Consider the following 15,658-nt stretch of genomic DNA (forward strand, 5'->3'; position numbering starts at 1 on the left):
TCTGTTTACGTGGGCGACTGCCGTGATGTTTTTCCCACTGGATCAATACCGGCTGACCTTGAAGCAGAGGTCTTGCTAAGCTTAGAGCATTATAAAATTACCCTTAGCTCCAGTATATTTATGTGGAGAAAAATCTCCAGACTTGATCACACTCCCTGGAAATTTTTTCCTTGTGTGACTGCTCCCCAGCCTCTCGGGCTGGCCTCCGTGGTCACCAGCATCCAATCCTGAATGCCGAATCTGCGGCCCTCTAGAAGATGAGCACTCTGTAACCACCACAGGAGAGACACCCTTGTCCTTGGATATCGGGTTATCCGCTGATGCATCTGAAGATGCGATCCGGACCATTTGTCCAGCAGATCCCACTGAAAAGTTCTTGCGTGAAATCTGCCGAATGGAATTGCTTCGTAGGAAGCCTCTTTTCCTGGTTTTAGGAGGTTCCTGACTAGCTCGGATAACTCCCTGGCTTTCTCTTCCGGGAGAAACACCTTTTTCTGGACTGTGTCCAGAATCATCCCTAGGCACAGCAGACGTGTCGTCGGGAACAGCTGCGATTTTGGAATATTTAGAATCCACCCGTGCTGTTGTAGCAGTATCCGAGATAGTGCTACTCCGACCTCCAACTGTTCCCTGGACTTTGCCCTTATCAGGAGATCGTCCAAGTAAGGGATAATTAAGACGCCTTTTCTTTGAAGAAGAATCATCATTTCGGCCATTACCTTGGTAAAGACCCGGGGTGCCGTGGACAATCCAAACGGCAGCGTCTGAAACTGATAGTGACAGTTCTGTACCACGAACCTGAAGTACCCTTAGTGAGAAGGGCAAATTTGGGACATGGAGGTAAGCATCCCTGATGTCCCGGGACACTATATAGTCCCCTTCTTCCTGGTTCGTTATCACTGCTCTGAGTGACTCCATCTTGATTTGAACCTTTGTAAGTGTTCAAATTTTTTTAGATTTAGAATAGGTCTCACCTAGCCTTCTGGCTTCAGTACCACAATATAGTGTGGAATAATACCCCTTTCCTTGTTGTAGGAGGGGTAATTTGATTATCACCTGCTGGGAATACAGCTTGTGAATTGTTTCCCATACTGCCTCCTTGTCGGAGGGAGACCTTGGTAAAGCAGACTTCAGGAGCCTGCGAGGGGGAAACGTCTCGACATTCCAATCTGTACCCCTGGGATACTACTTGTAGGATCCAGGGGTCCTGTACGGTCCCAGCGTCATGCTGAGAGCTTGGCAGAAGCGGTGGAAGGCTTCTGTTCCTGGGAATGGGCTGCCTGCTGCAGTCTTCTTCCCTTTCCTCTATCCCTGGGCAGATATGACTCTTATAGGGACGAAAGGACTGAGGCTGAAAAGACGGTGTCTTTTTCTGCAGAGATGTGACTTAGGGTAAAAACGGTGGATTTTCCAGCAGTTGCCGTGGCCACCAGGTCCGATGGACCGACCCCAAATAACTCCTCTTCCTTTATACGGCAATACACCTTTGTGCCGTTTGGAATCTGCATCACCTGACCACTGTCGTGTCCATAAACATCTTGTGGCAGATATGGACATTGCACTTACTCTTGATGCCAGAGTGCAAATATCCCTCTGTGCATCTCGTATATATAGAAATGCATCCTTTAAATGCTCTATAGTCAATAAAATACTGTCCCTGTCAAGGGTATCAATATTTTTAGTCAGGGAATCCGACCAAGCCACCCCAGCTCTGCACATCCAGGCTGAGGCGATCGCTGGTCGCAGTATAACACCAGTATGTGTGTATATACTTTTTATGATATTTTCCAGCCTCCTGTCAGCTGGCTCCTTGAGGACGGCCCTATCTATAGACGGTACCGCCACTTGTTTTGATAAGCGTGTGAGCGCCTTATCCACCCTAAGGGGTGTTTCCCAACGCGCCCTAACTTCTGGCGGGAAAGGGTATACCGCCAATAATTTTCTATCGGGGGAACCCACGCATCATCACACACTTCCTTTAATTTATCTGATTCAGGAAAAACTACAGGTAGTTTTTTCACATCCCACATAATACCCTCTTTTGTGGTACTTGTAGTATCAGAAATATGTAACACCTCCTTCATTGCCCTTAACATGTAACGTGTGGCCCTAAAGGGAAATACGTTTGTTTCTTCACCGTCGACACTGAAATCAGTGTCCGTGTCTGTGTCTGTCGACCGACTGAGGTAAAAGGACGTTTTAACGCCCCTGACGGTGTTTGAGACGCCTGGACAGGTACTAATTTGTTTGCCAGCCGTCTCATGTCGCCAACCGACCTTGCAGCGTGTTGACATTATCACGTAATTCCATAAATAAGCCATCCATTCCGGTGTCGACTCCCTAGAGAGTGACATCACCATTACAGGCAATTTGCTCCGCCTCCTCACCAACATCGTCCTCATACATGTCGACACACACGTACCGACATATAGCACACACACACAGGGAATGCTCTGATAGAGGACAGGACCCCACTAGCCCCTTGGGGAGACAGAGGGACAGTTTGCCAGCACACACCAAAGCGCTATATTTTACAGGGATAGCCTTATAATAAGTGCTCCCTTATAGCTGCTTTTATAAAATCACAATTTCGCCAAATTTTGCCCCCCCCTCTCTTGATTTAACCCTGTTTCTGTAGTGCAGTGCAGGGGAGAGCCTGGGAGCCTTCCTGACCAGCGGAACTGTGTGAGGAAATGGCGCTGTGTGCTGAGGAGATAGGCCCCGCCCCCTTTTCGGCGGGCTCGTCTCCCGCTTAAAAATGGATTCTGGCAGGGGTTAAATATCTCCATATAGCCCCGGAGGCTATATGTGAGGTATTTTTTGCCAAAAAAAGGATTTTCATTGCTGCCCAGGGCGCCCCCCCCCAGCGCCCTGCACCCTCAGTGACTGCCGTGTGAAGTGTGCTGAGAGCAATGGCGCACAGCTGCAGTGCTGTGCGCTACCTTAAGAAGACTGAGGAGTCTTCTGCCGCCGATTCTGGACCTTCTTCTCTTTTCAGCATCTGCAAGGGGGCCGGCGGCGAGGCTCCGGTGACCATCCAGGCTGTACCTGTGATCGTCCCTCTGGAGCTAATGTCCAGTAGCCAAAGAAGCCAATCCATCCTGCACGCAGGTGAGTTCACTTCTTCTCCCCTAAGTCCCTCGATGCAGTGATCCTGTTGCCAGCAGGACTCACTGTAAAATAAAAAACCTAAGCTAAACTTTTCTAAGCAGCTCTTTAGGAGAGCCACCTAGATTGCACCCTTCTCGGCCGGGCACAAAAACCTAACTGAGGCTTGGAGGAGGGTCATAGGGGGAGGAGCCAGTGCACACCACCTGATCCTAAAGCTTTACTTTTTGTGCCCTGTCTCCTGCGGAGCCGCTATTCCCCATGGTCCTTTCAGGAACCCCAGCATCCACTAGGACGATAGAGAAAAAATGTTTAAAAAATCTGTAGACTGAAAACAAATATTCATTATCACATTTTATTTATATGGCGCCACCGGGTAGTGTAGCGCAGTACACAGTGGAATGCGCAAATTCCATGTTTTTTTCCCCAGTCCAGTAATTCTGCTAGCACCATCCCAGATGGTGTACGTAAAACAGGGACTGGTCCCAGTCTTGCTCCATTATACACAGGCATGTAGTTATGATCCTGACCGCCGGGATCCCGACTGTTGGTCACCCAATCCCAGCCCCCATACAGTTCTGACTGGGGGGCAGATGTATTAACCTGAAGAAGGCATAAGGAAGTGATATGTGCAAGGTGATAAAGGCACCAGCCAATCAGCTCCAATATGTAAATGAACAGTTAGGATATGATTGGCTGGTGCCTTTATCACCTTGCACATATCACTGGTCTATCACTTCCTTATGCCTTCTCCAGGTTAAAACATCTGCACCTGAATCACTATCAGGGGGCAATACGATAGAAGCCCATAGGCTTCGCTACTCACTGCATCCAAGCTCCGGAATATATCACATTCTGGCGCTTGGTGCATATGCGGTAAGCGGCCAAACCTCAGAAAACTGCATATTCTGAGGTTTGGCCACATTTTTAGCGTCGCTGCATCCCGCCCAAAAACACACAATTTGTTTTGCTGTGGTTCTACGCTAGCCTCCAATCCCGGGGCTGTAGGTTGGAGCCCTCAACCACAGCTTATTGCCGAGTAGCCTAGTTTTAGTTTTTACATATAAAACTAAAAATATTAACTAGCTGTTACTAGAAAAGTCACTCAACGTAGCACGCCAATAACAGCACAAATAAATCAATACGCATTTTCAGTAAAAATGAAGAGAAATGTCTGACTGAGAGCCGCAGCGGGAATGTTTATATTTGTGTAAGCCGATCGCACAAAAGCAGATGTAGAAGACACAATGACTAGTCTGCGTATATAATGACAGTCCCAAATTGCAGCCAGATACAGAAAGCGCTCTGCATTGTCACACCAGGAAGCCTCTAAATTCATTGTTAGCCTTGTAATAATTACCTGGAGAGACCGCTGAGACTCCAGCTGTAATAAAATAAAAAATGACATCGCTTTATGCAATATTGGGCTTACGCAACATGTCCATCCACACACTGGGACTACAAGAACACAATCTATGCCGGAAACTGGCGTCAACACAGTATGCGGTTTATGCGCATACATACATAAGAGCTGATATAGATGTGAAAGCAAAAAAAGGATGTAAATTACTGCAAAGACAAGTAGGCGGTAATATAGTCTGTCCGCAAAAAGACGTCCACCTCTGCGCCAGCAACATGTGTGCCGAGTTTACAGCAATTCATCATTATCAGTACCTACTTATACTTGCTCTATGGTAGCGGCAAAACATATGGCTCCTGGCAGGCGTATAGGCGCCTACTTGGGTCTGCGATTGCATGACGCCTTCACTGACAGTTGCCATCCTGCTGCTTCTGTGGTCGTAAGGCCCCGAAAGCATGAGTCTGAATAGGAGCACGCCGAGACTTTCTCAACAGATGGAGAGCTACAGATTGGCCAGACCTGCACTTGAGGGAGGCTTACGGTTGAGCTGCGGGAAGGAGGTTAAGGTTAGGCACGAGGGGCAGAGTTAAGGGTTAGCGATAGTCACCGCCGGATGCACTGCAGAATAAACCGGAAGATACCATCACCTGACTTCCATGTTGAGAGAGCAGTGCGCTACTCTAATCTTTCAGCTCTCGAGGGAGGCTTCGTGTCCTATGCCAAGAAGGCCGCCTACATCGCTACTGAGCTGGAGCCATCTTGAGACTGAGCGTGACTCTGTGGGAGACGGACGTCTCCTGCTTAGCTCCTATGAGAGACCTGGTTAATACATGCATATGAAGCTGTTCCTGCATCACTGCCCATTTGCAGTATGCACTCACTGACTGGTGAGCTGCAGGAAACTCCACCCCGCTTCATCACCATTGTACATGTAACAGTGAGTACGGCTGTACCTGCTACCTATCAATAAACCAGCACCACCGGTTAAGTTACCAGGCTGCTCATAGTGCGAGCCATCTGCTGGTGTGGGCCTATATAACCCTGCAATATCATCACCAGCACACACACACACACATCATTTCCATCACTCCGGACCCGCCGAACCAGGTAAGTCACCATTAGGCCACCAGATAAGTTTTGTTGACACTCTAATCATGTGTCGACTCTGCAGCAAATCCATAATGTTTTATTTATATTCCCCCCTTTTGAAAATGTATTTTAAGAGCATGAGATGGCATGGTGAGAAATACACAGTAATAGATTAGTAACTCTCTTAATACCCGCTGCCTCCTGCATAGTTACACAATATACTGTAACCTGAAATGACCCGCCATGCACAACAACAACAGAAAGTTTACCCTAATCAATAAACAGGTAAAACGTACTGTAATTGTGAAATCGCAGTACATACTAGCAGCATCTGCTCTTCCTGGAGGGAGACGGGCTAAACCGTGACAGATCTGGGGATTAAAGACGCTGACAGACTAAGGATTATATCTACCTGTGTTATAGGATTACAATAAGCCATAAACAATATTCGCACTTTCAAGTTCTCATAAATCTGCAGTTTGCAGAAGTGACATGGAAGGCTTTGGTGGCAGGGTCCACCGTCAGACGACTTTAATCAAAGGATATGTACATTACATCCTTCAATTATTACAGAATGTCTTGCGCTATAATGACTAGGGTATAAAAAGATATAAATATACTGTATATAGTTGGTTGAAGGAGCAAAATGTGTACGAATAAAAAGTGTGAACAACAAGGTTCGGGTACAATTTCTTATATCCATGAAAGTCTAACATGGCTGAGGGGGACATTTACTAAGCAGTGATAAGAGCTGAGAAGTGAGCCAGTGGAGAAGTTGCCCATGGCAACCAATCAGCACTGAAGTAACATCTATAATTTGCATACTATAAAATTATACAGAGCTGCTGATTGGTTGATGGGGCTCACTTCTCCGCTCTTATCACTGCTTAGTAAATGTCCCCCTAAGTGCCTATTTTTGAGTCACAGACTTAGGACAAGTTTATTTACAGTATGTGTGTACACAGGCAAATAACGTTGTACTTTACATAGACCTATAATGCAAAACAAAAACAACTCATTTTTGGAAACACAAAAGACTACATTTATATCCAGTCACCAAGAAACACAAGGAGATGAATTATCAATTTGGAACAACTTCACACATCTTGTTTGCAATTTTTTATGATCGATTCGCAAGTAGTAAAACAGGTTACAAAACTTGGCTACTAATTTATAAGCTGGCCCAATATTTACCCTAGGACCACGTGATCTCACCCAGACAGGAGGCATTTTGTTTTATGTGCAATTCCCCAAAATGAATTGCTATGTCGCAAATATTGGTTCAGCCCACAAAATGGCTGCCCACACTGTGTCAGGTGGCGGTCACACTTTGAATGAAAAAAAAAATGATAAAATGTGGGTAGAGCCAATGTGTGTACCATATGAGAATGCTCTCCTACTTTTTGGACTTTAACCAAGGTGGCAAGAAGGGGCAAGGGGATGAGGGGGAGGTGTAGTGATACTAAATCAAGTCATTGCACAGCCTGATGATGTAAATCGTGTCATCGTGGCCGGCCATGATGCCCACATCACAAGATAGAACCTGGGACAGGGATGGCAGCCTACAAGATTTAACTGGACATCTTGGAGACTATGTATTCATATATTCATGTGGTAGCGTTGCCCGCAGCAACTAGACTGTAGCAATTAGTGATGTGCACCGGACATTTTTCGGGCTTTGTGTTTTGGTTTTGGATTCGGTTCCGCGGCCGTGTTTTGGAGGCAAAACCTCCCTGAAATGTTTTTGTCGGATTCGGGTGGGTTTTGGATTTGGGTGGGTTTTTTTACAAAAAACCCTCAAAAACAGCTTAAATCATAGAATTTGGGGGTCATTTTGATCCCATAGTATTATTAACCTCAATAACCATAATTTCCACTCATTTCCAGTCTATTCTGAACACCTCACAATATTATTTTTAGTCCTAAAATTTGCACAGAGGTCGCTGGATGACTAAGCTTAGCGACCCAAGTGGCCGACACAAACACCTGGCCCATCTAGGAGTGGCACTGCAGTGTCAGACAGGATGGCCGATTTTAAAAATAGTCCCCAAACAACACATGATTCAAAGAAAAAAAGAGGTGCAATGAGGTAGCTGTGTGACTAAGCTAAGCGACCCAAGTGGCCGACACAAACACCTGGCCCATCTAGGTGTGGCACTGCAGTGTCAGACAGGATGGCAGATTTAAAAAATAGTCCCCAAACAGCACATGATGCAAAGAAAAAAAAAAAAAAGAGGTGCACCAAGGTCACTGGATGGCTAAGCTAAGCGACCCAAGTGGCCGACACAAACACCTGGCCCATCTAGGAGTGGCACTGCAGTTTTCTAGTGAGAGGATGAGTGCTTCCATCCTCATGTGAATCTGAACCACTAGCCATGAACATAAAACAAAAATACCTCCCAGCGCTAATGGTCAAGTGAAATATCCACTCACATCACCAATTCTTAGGTAATCTTTACCAATAATTATACAAATACAGGCCGGAATATGTAAGTATAAAGTTTATTAATAGAATTAAAATATGATCATCTATTCAAAAAGCCAAAAAGACAAAAATAATAAATAAAAAGTGATTCCTAATACCGGTATACTATAACATGGACATAACATACATACATACATACATACATATAACATATATAGGCTGGTGATAAGCTTTATAGTGACAAAGTCACTTTCCTCGCCTTTTGAGTTTTAACTCCAAGAGGTATACAGATGCTATTTCAGCACTATATTCAATGGCTGATAATTTGTATTAAAAAGTCTCCTTCAAATGTGAAAACTACTTATAAAAAGTCCATCCTTCTAATGGGCCACTTGAATTATAGTCCAAAGATGATCTCTATAAACTGTAGCTTTATATCCAATGTGAGACTTACAGTGTCCTTCTTATAGCTGGAAGCATAAAAACATCAGATGTCTGCCGGCAGACGTTTTTGCTTGTGCCTCTGCCTCAGCCGTTCCTTGCCACTCCGTGTCGTAAATGGCATATTGGCAAGTTTACGTTTCTCATCAGACGCTTTTAATTTTGATTTTTGAGTCATTTTACTGAACTTTTGTTTTTTGGATTTTACATGCTCTCTACTATGACATTGGGCATCGGCCTTGGCAGACGACGTTGATGGCATTTCATCGTCTCGGCCATGACTAGTGGCAGCAGCTTCAGCACGAGGTGGAAGTGGATCTTGATCTTTCCCTATTTTACCCTCCACATTTTTGTTCTCCATTTTTAATGTGTGGAATTATATGCCAGTAATATATCAATAGCAATGGCCTACTGTACCGTACTGCTATATATTATATACTGGTGGTCAGCAAAATTATGCACTGTCCTCCTACTATATATACTGCGCACAACTTAAATGCACCACAGGTATGGATGGATAGTATACTTGATGACACAGAGGTAGGTAGAGCAGTGGACTACTGTACCGTACTGCTATATATTATATACTGGTGGTGAGCACAATTATGCACTGTCCTCCTACTACAGTATATATACTGCGCACAACTAAAATGCACCACAGGTATTGATGGATAGTATACTTGACGACACAGAGGTAGGTAGAGCAGTGGACTACTGTACCGTACTGATATAATACTGGTGGTCACTGGTCAGCAAAATTCTGCACTGTCCTCCTACTATATACTACAATGCAGCACAGATATGGAGCGTTTTTCAGGCAGAGAACATAGATATTTGCAAGCACACTGAGCACAGATATTTGCAGCACACTGAGCACAGATATTTGCAGCACACTGAACACAACTGAGAGAACGCTGCACGTCCTCTCCCTATCATCTCCAATGCACGAGTGAAAATGGCGGCGACGCGCGGCTCCTTATATAGAATACAAATCTCGCGAGAATACGACAGCGGGATGATGACGTTCGGGCGCGCTCGGGTTAAGCGAGCAAGGCGGGAGGATCCGAGTATGCCTCGGAACCGTGTAAAATGGGTGAAGTTCGGGGGGGTTCAGATTCCGAGGAACTGAACCCGCTCATCACTAGTAGCAATAATTCCTCTAGTACTGTTGAGAAAATAAATGAACTTCTGATTGGTCATTACTAACTGTCTATAGCAACCACATTTTCTACCCAGCAATTGTCAAACATAAATGTCCCTGCTGTGGGGGAAGCTAAATTATTTCCCTTGCAAACCTTTCCATCTTTTGCGCTGTCTCAAGAAGCTTGTTAGGTGTCACCTACAATATATACTTTCTGTATTGCTGGACACAACTATTAGGACCCCCATCCATCGTTGTTAAAAACTAAAGTCGGACGCAGTTTTTAAACCCAAGTGTAAAAAAGTGTGAAAACTCAAATATAGAACATCCTATTTTGCACATACGATCCAGTTCGCCTTCATTTTAATGCTGCCTGCTCAATTTTAGTGCAATCAAAGCATTCATATCATTACCATGATAGTGCCTTGTGTACATGCCAATAGGGGTTAATACCAGGGTCGTGCTGTATTTTTCCCGTTCTTGTAAATGGCCCATTCATTCTAATGGTGCTGTGTGTCCTACTGAAATGAATAGGCTATTGAAACAACAGCATTGTTAATCATTTCCTCCCCACCACCTTAATACATATCTCTATTGATGTGTGATCAAAGCAAGAAGGTATTTGAATACTATGTGTGTCATTATCTAAGTAGGGGAACCAAAAATGTGGGATTTTGAATAAGGGATACTCAACCAGTACTCAATAATACACATCTATTCCATTAGGAGTATTAATAATGGTTCAATTCTGTCATTGTACCTCTATTCTGATATTTTATGGTCCTATCATCCCATTTGGTGGGGCAGTCCAAATTTGCAGACCAAGCAAAGGGTGGAGACTCACCCAAAAGTGGGTGTTTCTAGGCAGATAGGGGCTGTGTTTGGACAGATCAGGTGTGGGGACAACATTAGGAGATAAGGACAAAACGGCCTTCTTTCATGGTCACCGTCTTTGCATATATCTGTCTATTTAAATTAGCCAATACTGCTTTGATATTTTGCTCCACTGATTATAAAATTATGTTAATATATCCCGCATTTAATTTAGCAAAAGTAACTGCAATACGAAAAGCAATCAGATAACTTCCCTGGATTAATCACCATGTCTCCTAATAATTCTAGCTCTAGATACCAATCAGCGCATCATGTGATTAGGATTCCATTGTTAAACCGCCCTCACCGTAAAGATCCCCTCCCTATTCGGATGACGAACACGTCATTCTTATATTTATTTTATTTATTTATTAACAGTTTCTTATATAGCGCAGCAAATTCCGTTGCGCTTTACAATTGGAAATAACAATGATATAACAAAACAATGATATAACAAAACTGGGTAATAACAAACAGTCATAGAGGTAGGAAGGCCCTGCTCGCAAGCTTACAATCTATTGGGAAATAGGCATGGATACACAGGGAAAGGTGCTATCTATTGCTATCTATAGTTGTCCACCAGATTGCAGAGGTTCTTGGTGGGCTGTATGATATGGTCATACAGCAATGATGAACCGAGGTCGAGAGGAAGGATGAGAAGACATGTGGGGATATGTGTGGACTGTGCAGAGTGGATGCAATTTGATAGGAAGGTTTATGAAAGTTATGTGGGCGGTTCTGGAATTTGATAGGCTTGCCTGAAGAGGTGAGTTTTCAGGGAACGCTTGAAGGTTTGGAGACTAGAGGAGAGTCTTATTGTACGTGGTAGGGCATTCCACAGAGTGGGTGCAGCCCAATGAAAGTCCTGCAATCGTGAGTGGGAGCGAGTAATGAGTGTGGATGAGAGACGCAGATCTTGTGAAGAGCGGAGAGGTCGGGTTGGGAGATATTTTGAGATAAGCGAAGTGATGTACGTTGGTGCAGTTTGGTTAACGGCCTTGTGTGTGAGTAAAAGTACTTTATATTGAATACAGTCGAATACCGGTAACCAATGGAGGGACTGACAGAGCGGCTCTGCAGACGATGAATGTCTAGCGAGGAAGATTACCCTCGCCGCTGCATTCAGAATAGATTGTAGTGGTGAGAGTCTCGTTTTGGGAAGACCAGTTAGGAGACTATTGCAATAATCAATGCAGGAGGAAATGATGAGAGCATGGATTAGAGTTTTTGCAGTGTCTTGTGTAAGGTATGATTGTATTTTGGATATGTTTTTTAGATGCATGTAACATGATTTTGAGACAGATTAAATGCGGGGAACAAAGGACAGATCAGAGTTAAGAATGACACCTAGTTAGCGAGCTTGTGGGGTAGGGTAGATTGTCGAGTTTATATTCATAAATAATGACCCCTTCGTCTGTTCCTTGGTGCAAAAAGTTAAGAGAAGACAAATCTGTGTACGGACTTCTCATAAATGTATGTGTGTGTATATATAAGTTAAATTACCTCTAAGCTGCCCTCGCCCCCCAAAAAATAGTAAACAAGCCCCATTTCTCTACCCTGCCTTTATAAATAAACCCTTCCATTCCCTTTATTAATAAAGGAGCTCAACCTTTCAACCTACCTATGTCCCTCTTTCAGTGGATCCTCAAAAACCCTTTTTGGGCCTCGTGCCGCAACTAATGGCTAATACGTTCGTCATTGTTAGGTTGTGTCTTTTGCATATATCCCTCTTTATGTATTCCAGTAATGTCACTGCCTTCAAAGATAAAGTATCACCAAAAACTGCTGCCACCGCCCTTATTCCCATGATAAACATACAGAAGCTGGTTTCAGTGAAGTCAGCAAATGTACAGTACACACCCAATTGTCACACCTTCTCTCTGCTGTCCTCTTACGGAGGTTTTACCACTGCTTCTGCTTTTCCAACTTGTATTGTCGGTTCACCACTAACCTGGGTTGTGCTAGTTAAAATCGACTGGCTATAAGGATAAGCTCCCCTTCATTATTTTAACCCATGTGACCACAGTCAGGATAGAAGTGGGAAAAGCAGAAGCATAAAAGAAACAGGGCCAGGCAGACCCGTATTTGTGTTTGTCCAAAATAATCTAATTAGAACCCATTTAATTTCAAGCCAACGCCAATGTATTTCAAACACAGAAAGGACGCCCAAGACAAGGATCAGTTACCCCGTACTCCCTGCCGCAGTGTACTGCAATATCGATGAAATATTTATTCGGGAGGATTTATGTGACATGCAGTACAAATACTTAAGAATAATTTCATTTTTAAACTGCGGGAAGACAAAGTTGCCTTACTTTATATACCAAGGGCCTTCAATACTCTCACACACACAGGCACACAACGGATGCATAAAATGCCTCATACCTCACTAGCTGGTAACTGGCTCTGAGCCTCACTTCTCAGGAATCTAACGATCCCCTTGCAAATGGATCAACAGCGTTCTCATAGTGCCGGTCAAAAATGATTCCATATTAAAAAAAATCTAGAACAATGGTACAGAAAATGTCACGTTCTACCAAAGGTGTGTATTGTCCCCGCACTGTGGCTATACAGATAACACCAGGTACTTACCTGGCAGCAGGGGGACATACAGTACACACCTGCTCTCCTATGTCATCTGGTTAGAAAACACCTTGGACACACAGACCTCAAATGCCCGACTAGCAACTTATACAATAACACAGGCAGCATGAAACTAGCACAAACTATAGCCCCCCGGGCAATGATCTCTTGGAGCAATGAATCTGGCCACCAGTAGTCGCTTGCCCACCATAATCGCTGATATAGCACAGGTACCACCTGCTGCAGAACCTCTTGGCAGCATCTGTACCTAATGTTATCTTGTTATCTTTATAAACTCCAGCACATGTATGATAGGGAGATAGAATTATCCAACTGCAACACCCACTCTGTCGTCTGCCTGGGCTCCCAGACCTGCTGCCAATCCACAGAGCAATAAGTAAGTGGTCCTCCAGCTTCCCAGCAGTTTAACATTGCCATAATAATGAGGAACCCATGAACTGGCCTGAGCTGTGACTAGGATACATGGTGGCACAGTCACTGATAAATGCCAGCAGAGGGGGGTACACAATGTCCAGTGGCAGTTACAGAAGGTAATACATCATGACCAGAGTCCGTGGCAGAGAGAGGTACACCATGCCCGGTGCCAGCGGCAGAGGGAGGGAGGTACACCATTCCTGGTGCCAGCGGCAGAGGGAGATACCCCATGCCCAGTGGCAGAGGGAGGGAGGTACACCATGCCCAGTGCCAGCGGCAGAGGGAGCGAGGTACCCCATGCCCAGTGGCAGAGGGAGGGAGGTACACCATGCCTGGTGCCAGCGGCAGAGGGAGGGAGGTACACCATGCCTGGTGCCAGCGGCAGAGGGAGGGAGGTACACCATGCCTGGAGCCAGCGGCAGAGGGGGGTACACCACACCCGGTGCCAGCGGCAGAGGGTGGAACACCACAACCGGTGCCAGCTGCAGAGGGGGGTACACCATGCTCGGTGCCAGCGGCAGAGGGGGGTACACCATGCTCGGTGCCAGCGGCAGAGGGGGGTACACCATGCTCGGTGCCAGCGGCAGAGGGAGGGAGGTACACCATGCCCGATACCAGCAGCAGAGGGAGGTACAACATGCCCGATGCCAGCGGCAGAGGGAGGGAGGTACACCATGCCCGATGCCAGCAGCAGAGCGAGGGAGGTACACCATGCCCGATGCCAGCAGCAGAGCGAGGTACAACATGCCCGGTGGCAGACAGAGGTGCACTATGCCCAAGCCAGCAGCATAGGGAGATACATAATGCCCAGTGACAGCAGCAGAGGAGAATACAGCATGCCCAGTGCCAACAGCATAGGGAGGTACACCATGCCCAAGCCAGCAGTATAGGGAGATACATAATGCCCAGTGACAGCAGCAGAGGAGAATACACCATGCCCAGTGCCAACAGCATAGGGAGGTACACCATGCCCAAGCCAGCAGTATAGGGAGATACATAATGCCCAGTGACAGCAGCAGAGGAGAATACACCATGCCCAGTGCCAACAGCATAGGGAGGTACACCATGCCCAAGCCAGCAGTATAGGGAGATACATAATGCCCAGTGACAGCAGCAGAGGAGAATACAGCATGCCCAGTGACAGCAGCAGAGGAGAATATACACCATGCCCAGTGCCAACAGCATAGGGAGGTACACCATGCCCAAGCCAGCAGTATAGGGAGATACATAATGCCCAGTGACAGCAGCAGAGGAGAATACACTATGCCCAGTGCCAACAGCATAGGGATGTACACCATGCCCAGTGGCAGCATCTGCAGGGAGGGGCAGACCGCAGATATGGAGGGTACTTACAGCCAGGAGGCAGGCAGCAGGTGCCCGGGCGCCGCTCCTCTCCCGGAGATCCCCCATGGCTGGCGGCTGACAAGCAGACCCCAGGTCTCGGGACGCTAGCTCATGCTCCGCGGTCTCAGCAGCAGCCACAGCCCGGCTGGATGGTGGGATGCCGGGGCTCCGGCGGTGCGGGCCAGCTGCAACGGGACGGTGTCAGGACGGCGCACAGACCACGATCCATCGCTGCTGAGCCGGAGCTGACTCCGTCTGCAGCCGGGTGATCATCTGACAGCAGCAGCAGCCGGGTGAGCGGGCGGCACTACACGCCCATACTGACGTCACACAGGAGGACAAAGGGACTCCCACTGTGACGTCACACCGATACTCACCGGCTGCAGCTGCTGAGTGCTCCTCTCTGCATTCCGCTGTGTCATCCTCATCCCAGCACCACATATATCCTGCTCACTGGTCGCCTGTCTGTGTCCTGCCCCTCACCCGTCCTGCTCCGTAGGGAGAGATAATGTACACTACTACATACCTATATACTGTAATACCTACACTGCTATATACTGTACCTGTACTGTAACACCTACACTGCCATATACTGTACCTGTACTGTAACACCTACACCGCTATATACTGTACATGTACTGTAACACCTACACTGGTATATACTGTACCTGTACTGTAATACCTACACCGCTATATACTGTACATGTACTGTAACACCTACAGTGCCATATACTGTACCTGTACTGTAACACCTACACTGCTATATACTGTACCTGTACTGTAACACCTACACTGCCATATACTGTACCTGTACTGTAACACCTACACTGCCATATACTGTACCTGTGCTGTAACACCT

The 15,658-nt window shown here is 46.1% G+C and overlaps 1 protein-coding gene across 3 annotated transcripts in view; it reads right to left on the reverse strand.

Moving 5' to 3' along the window:
* The window catches only part of TNFRSF21 (TNF receptor superfamily member 21), a 162,668-nt gene that overhangs the window by 103,598 nt on the left and 43,412 nt on the right, over positions 1-15,658 (reverse strand). Inside the window, exon 1 of one of the 3 annotated variants that reach the window (XM_063915242.1) lies at positions 14,809-15,127. The exons of the other annotated variants lie outside the window; for them this stretch is intronic. Coding sequence (XP_063771312.1) covers positions 14,809-14,865 — 57 coding nt within the window. The 5' untranslated portion in view covers positions 14,866-15,127. Of the gene's footprint in view, positions 1-14,808; positions 15,128-15,658 lie in introns of those variants that run through there. 3 annotated transcript variants of the gene reach the window in all.

Source organism: Pseudophryne corroboree, chromosome 4, assembly GCF_028390025.1.
Source record: "Pseudophryne corroboree isolate aPseCor3 chromosome 4, aPseCor3.hap2, whole genome shotgun sequence".
NCBI lineage: Eukaryota > Metazoa > Chordata > Amphibia > Anura > Myobatrachidae > Pseudophryne > Pseudophryne corroboree.